General features: G+C 33.2%; 1 protein-coding gene across 1 annotated transcript; it reads right to left on the bottom strand.

Moving 5' to 3' along the window:
* Window positions 1-318: 318 nt before the first annotated feature.
* On the bottom strand, window positions 319-2,098 carry LOC108485691 (uncharacterized). The gene has a single exon (XM_017789545.2). It carries the CDS (start codon window positions 1,817-1,819, stop codon window positions 500-502), a length of 1,320 nt encoding a protein of 439 aa, XP_017645034.1. The 5' UTR covers window positions 1,820-2,098; the 3' UTR covers window positions 319-499.
* Window positions 2,099-6,615: the final 4,517 nt, after the last annotated feature.

The raw sequence follows: 6,615 nt of genomic DNA, 5'->3' as shown, positions 1-6,615 counted from the left end.
AAATTTTCTTAAAATTATTATAGAGATCTTTATATTAAAAGTTAAATTATATTTTATCCATTTTACTTAAATAAAAAAATTAATTTTTATACATTAAATCAAAAATACATTAATCTCTCTCTTCTTCTTTTTTTTGGTTAAAAAATCATCTATTTATATGTTAACAACTAAACGTAATTGACAAAATAACTAAACAAGTACATGTAGTGTGTACACCTCATGCAAACTTCATGGATTAAATTTTAACAAAAAATAATTTGCTCATTAATCTAACATGTGGGAACTAATTTATCCATTTTTGAATAAAAAGACAAAATATAATCCAACTCTTAATAAAATAATTTTCATAATATTTTTACTTCAAAACTTTTTTCATTATTATATGGTGAAATGAAAAGAAATTTAGCCTAAAAAAGTATATATAATCTGCATATAACTATAACATGATAAACACTTGGAAGATAGAAAATGTGGCATATGATCCTTATTCTATATACTTTTAAAACTTTGATTTTAAGGAGTTGCAGAAGATGCAGCAATCTGATATAATATGATGAATGATGCTTCCTTCTTGAACTTTAACTTGCTTGCTTTGTCTATTCCAAAGATGAATTGCATAGCTTTGCCTTCGAATCTGCCCGAGCTTAAGCTTCAACCAATTCGAGTGAGTCTCGTTTTGAGGCCCCTGAAACAGGCTTCGAATCCGGGTCCAATCGACCGGATAAAACGCCGACGGTGGCAACACCGTGAAGTTAAGCCCCGGGCGGCCAGTGACCCTCTCAACCACTCTCGAAACTAAGTAAGGTCCATTGTGACCCCATCGGTTTCCATCGAAAGTGAGTGCAAATTCTTGAATGAATTTGAACAACAATGGATGGTTTTGATCAAAAATCAGCACGGCATTGTTCAATCGGCTCCAGTTCTTGGTTTCGGGGTTGATAGATTGAGCACTGATTACATTTCTTAAACGATTGATACTCTTTAAAACTAGAACATCAGTATCTAAATAAACACCACCATACTTGTACAACAAAGCAAGTCTAAGCAAATTCGAAAGGTTTTGACCCAAAGAAACTTCACCAGGATTAATATTTCCTTTCTTTAATCGATTAAACCATGTTTCAGCATAAGTGTTCTTGAAAATATAATCGAAATCAGGGTGAACAGCAATCAACTTGAACCCCATATCTGAAAAGGGCTTCAAAACAACACTTCCCTTTTTGGAATCCAATGAATTTGAGACGATGACTAAACAAGCTTTGGGGTGAAATTTAAACACACTCTCAATAGCAAGCAATTCTCTATCACTTAAAGACTCGATAGGTGAAATCCAAGTCATGAAGAACCGAGACTTACACTTTGAATTCCAGAAAAAGGTCTTAACTTTAGAGGAAAAAAACCCTTTCGGCTTTGTCCCTGAGTCCAGTGTTCTCAATATCTGACGGCTTAAACCAGCCTGCTTTGGCTTAACAACTGAAGCCTTGCCAATAGGAACCATTGAAAAGTTTGGTTTTTTAGCAAGAGATAAATGGGTCTTTAAAACACCAGGTGGATTCTCTTCTTTCAAGGCATACATCACTGAAGACACCAACTTTGCCACCGTTTTGTCGCCGGAAAGGTTCTCAGGCAACAATTTGATGGGTTCCGGTGAAGATTTGAGATAACCAGGGAGATAAATATAAAAAACAGAGAAGCCATTGCAAGCTAAAAGAAGAAGAAGGGAAAGAGCAAAAAGTGAAGTGGGTAACAAAAACATAAAGCCAAAGACCGAGCTTTTAATATGGTGGAAATATGGGTGATGTTTGATCATTTGAAACATTGGCCTTCGTGTCTAAGAAACTAAACTGAATTAGTGTTTGCAGATAGTGGTAATAATAATTTCATAATTTGTACATTAAAAGTAAAAAAACAGAGTTTGAAGGAAGAGAGAACAAATGAAAGCGCGTTGGGCAAAGACAAAGAAGAAGCGAATAAGAAGAAGAAGAATAAGGATTTTAATGGTGGTGGCGGCAAAAAGAAAAACAAAATTAATTTTAAGAGTTGAGGTTTGACATTGGGAACCAAAAATGCAAGCAAAATTGGGAGATCCCCGAGGCTGCCTTTTATATTATTGTAAATGAAAGAAAGTACGGTAATATGAAAATTAATAGTTTCGGACAGGATTACGTCACATAAATAAATTTTAAATCTATAACATATATATATATATATAAAAATAAAAGAAGCCTTAAGGAAAAAAGAACTCTTGATTTAATTAAGTAAATATATATATATATATATATTTCCGCTGTTTCAATTTCCAAATTGAAAAATTATTTTTAAAAAATTGAAATAATTTAATTTTATCAATTTTAAAAATGAGTGATTAGAACAATAAATTACGAAGTTAATATCTTTCGTTAATTGTACATAATTTTAATTAGTGTAATAATAAATTGAACCTTCAATATTTATTTTGACCTTAATTCTAAAAAAATTCAACAAATTCAACATCAATGTTTACACATTTACACAAATGATGCGGGATAAATTTGTTCAATTAGAATTAAATTAACAAAATGTGTAAACTTTCATGGCTATATTTATTATTATACCAGTTACAAACGTTATGATACCTAGCTCCCAGAGACCCTCCCATTTCAAGGCTACAGATGATATCACGATACCAGGCTCTGGGTATCATGATATCACTGTCGAAGGGAGACAAAAAATGACCAAAAGGGTAGTCCTTATCCAACATGTCCCCAATAAAAAACACACACTCAGGGGCAATTTGGTCAAAAAATTGGGTCTGATATTTGCTAAAAAAGGCCAAAATATTGATTGGAGAGAGAGCCATTTTAGACACAAGTTTAAGACAGTTTCTCTTAGTTTTTCTCTTAATCTTTTTTAAGGTTTAGTCTCTCCATAGCGTAGAACTTATTCTTTTTGCAATTTATTTGAGTTCTTAACATTTTCTTAGGTAGTTAAGTTAATTATTACTATAGCCTAGGGTTATTTACATATTTAGTACCTTGAACTTGCTTGTTATCATATTTTAATCCATAGTTTAATGCTGCTTTAGTTTTTTTTTCATCCATTAAAAGTCACATCTTTATTGTTCTTGCTTTTTTACTTTACTATTAGTTGTTTGTCTTTCAACTCTATTTAATTAAAAATCCAACCTTTCATATCTTTTTATTGAGTTTGTTTCAATGGCTTTCATTGTTTTTTTTTTGTTGGTTAGTTCAAAAATGGTAGGAAGCCTTGAATTGCTTATTTTTTAATGAGTTTTATAAGTTCTTAAAATTATTTTCAAAGTGTTGGACAAAATAAATTGTTAAGAAGCCTTGAATTGCTTATTTTTTAATGAGTTTTGGAAGTTTGAAGCACTTTTACCAATACTTAGGTGGACAAGTATCGATAGAACTCAAGATGGAAAGATCTTGAAAAGGCTACAGAATTCTACCGATACAACTTAGGGTTTTATCGATATAACCCAGACTTCTATGGGTAGAACGCACTCTAGTGTGCAAGGTAGTTTTGGCCTGGGACTTCTGCCCATACCCTGGTTTGTTCTACCCATACAACCAAAGTGCTACCAATACCTTGAAGACTTCTACCGAAAAGAGTCAAGTCAGTAGCCAAAGTACAGCTGCCCCTGCACTTCTACCGACACTCTGATGGGTTCTACTGATACCAAATGAAACCCTTAGAGTTCTACCCATACAAGAGAACTTATACCGATAGAATGAGCCCAATGGTCATATTTTGGAAAGACTTCTACCAATACAAGTTTCCTTCTACCGATACAATAAAGCTACAAACTGCATTTAATACTTTTTTTTATGGCTGTAATGACTCCATTTTGTTTCAACGGCTACAAACGTCCACAAGGTTGTTAAAGAACTTAAATACAAGGTCAAGGCTCCCCATTGAAGAAAAGAAAGACAAGAAACAAGTACCTAACTTCCAAGAACTCAATTTTCCAATCTTTCTCAATCTTTTACTAAATATTTCTTGTATATACTTGTGGGTTAATTTTTCTATCATTTTTTCAAGTGTTGTAACTTTGTGTGAGAGTGCTTAATTGTTGATTATCTACCTTTTAGAGGTACCATCTTGTTCATCATTATTTTTCTCTCATTTGTGAGGTGTTACTTAAGGTTTTAGGTAGAAAACCTTAAGGGGAAGTGATTTTATCTTACCTTTAAAAAGATAGGGATTTGTAAGGTTAAACCTTATCTTTAAAGGTTCAAATCTAGTGGATTTGTGAAATCCTTAGTTGAGGAAAGCTAAGGTAGTAGATGTAGGCAATTGAGGCTGAACCACTATAAATACTTGAGTCGTTTTATTTTTGCTCGTTCCCAAAAAACGTTTTAATACACCAATTCACCCCCTTAGTGTATTTCGATATCAATAATTGGTATCAAAGCTAGAACTCTAGAGACGATTTTACCACCAAGAAAGAAGATCTTCAAGATATCCAAGATGGAAGCCATAAGTCAAGAAGTTTGCTTAATGGCATTGGAGCAAAATTCCACCATATTTGGAAAAGGGCATTCCACCATGAGGCCTCCTTTATTCTATGGCACCAACTACTCATATTGGAGAAAAAGAATGAAGTTATTCATTTAAGCTAACGACTATGAAGATTGGAGGATAATTACAAATGGACCATCCATTCCAATAAAGAGGGTCGATGATGTTATTGTCCCAAAGAAAGAGAATGAGTGGATGAGAATGATATCAAGAAGATGTAATTAAATGCAAAAGCTATGCACACTTTATTTTGTGCTCTTAGTCCAAATGAGTATGATAGAGTCTCCTTGTGTGACAATGCAAAAGAAATATGAGACAAGCTTGAAGTCACCCATGAAGGGATAGGTAGAGTTAAGGAATCCAAGATAAGCCTTCTCACCCTTGATTATGAGTTGTTTAAGGAAAAATCGGAAGAAGGAATCAATAAGATGTTCGATCACTTCACTCATATTATTAATAGTCTTAAAGCCTTTGGAAAGATCTATCCTAATAAGGAGATGGTGAAGAAAATGTTGAATAGTCTCCCAATGTCTTGGAAAGCTAAAGTGATGATAACAGAAGAATCAAAGGATCTCAGCTCACTCTCCATTGATAAGCTCATCGGTTCCTTTTTGACATATGAAATAAAAATCAACCATAATGCACAAGAAATCAAAGAAGTTCCAAAGAAAGTAGGACTTGCTTTCAAATCAACAACTTGTGAGAAGGATGAAGACTTTATGGTGATAAGGAGGAGATGACTATGTTTGCAAAGAAATTCAAAAAATTCATGAAGTTCAACAAAGTTAAAAGATTCCCAAGAAGAGACATCATCAAGGGCGAACCAAGAAAAAAGGAAAAAAAGGACCCAATCATTTGCTATGAGTGCAAAAAGTTGGGTCACATTAAATTTGATTGCTCATAATTTAAGAAGAAAGGGGCATTAAATCAAAAGAAGAAAGTCATGATAGCAACTTGGAGTGATAGCAATTCATCCGATAGTGATGAGGATAATGAAGTTTCTAATATGTCTTATGGCTATTGAAGAACCAAAGGTAAACCTAAATTCTAGTGAATTAAATGAATATATATTTGAAGAATTACAAAATGCCTTTAATAAATTAGCTATAGATTTTAAAACTATGAAATTCAAATATAAGATAATGATTTCAAAATTAAATGAGAAAAATAAGTATCTAATCATAGCTAAAAGGAAATAGAAAAGAAATTTAATGATATGCAAGCTCAAATTGATGATCTGATTTTAAAGAATAAGAACATGTATAATTCTTTTTCTATGTTTCATATGGGGCATCAAAAACTAAATGATATGCTTGAACCTCAAAGAGCCTTATTTGACAAGAGAGGCTAAGGTTTTGTAAATTTACAAAGAGAGAAAATTTAAAAATTTCCTTGAGAAACCAAGCTATATTTATGATGCCTCACTCTTATGCACACATTGTCAGAAAAAGTGGCATGATAGACAAGTATGTTCTTTAAGGAAGCTCACATCGAGGAGCAAACTCACTAAAAGTGTGACAGCCCAAAATTGACCCTAGTCAGAAAGTGGTTTCGGGACCACGAAACCGAGTCTTATAAATAATTAAAGGTTATATTCTGTGTTTATGATGTGCGTAAATGCTTGTGTGATAGTTCCATACTTTAATTTGGTCAGTGTATGTGGAATTTATTAGTAGGGACTTATGTGAGACAATTTAGAAATATGCTAGGCAAGTGTTCAAAATGGCCTATTAATACATGTAGGAAAGTGCTTGTCCTTGCATGTCAAATTAGCCAAATTGAAGCATAGTGGCCGGCCATGCTATGGGTGGAAACATGTCACAAACATGTTAGGTTAGTGATGTATGTAAGGAAAAATAAAATAATGAGCATGGTAATTAAATTAATGAAAGGGAGGAGTGATGAAGAAAAAAGGAAATGGTCTCATCCATGCCCCCATTGCCGTGAGTTGAAGGAAAGAAAAACGAAAAAAAAAAGTATTCATCCTTTGGTTCATCCTTGGCCGAAAATTTTAAGGAGGAAGGAAGGAGAAAGGTTGAAGAGGTTCGGCCATGCATGTAACTAGTCTAAGGTATGTTTGATGATGTTCTATGA

This window comes from Gossypium arboreum, chromosome 6 (assembly GCF_025698485.1).
Source record: "Gossypium arboreum isolate Shixiya-1 chromosome 6, ASM2569848v2, whole genome shotgun sequence".
NCBI lineage: Eukaryota > Viridiplantae > Streptophyta > Magnoliopsida > Malvales > Malvaceae > Gossypium > Gossypium arboreum.
The sequence above is the reverse complement of the archived record's forward strand: the minus strand, read 5'-3'. Positions and strand labels throughout refer to the sequence as shown.

Coding starts and splice junctions, on each gene's coding strand:
- LOC108485691 (XM_017789545.2), bottom strand. CDS start 1,819: ATGTTTCAAATGATCAAACATCACCCATATTTCCACCATATTAAAAGC.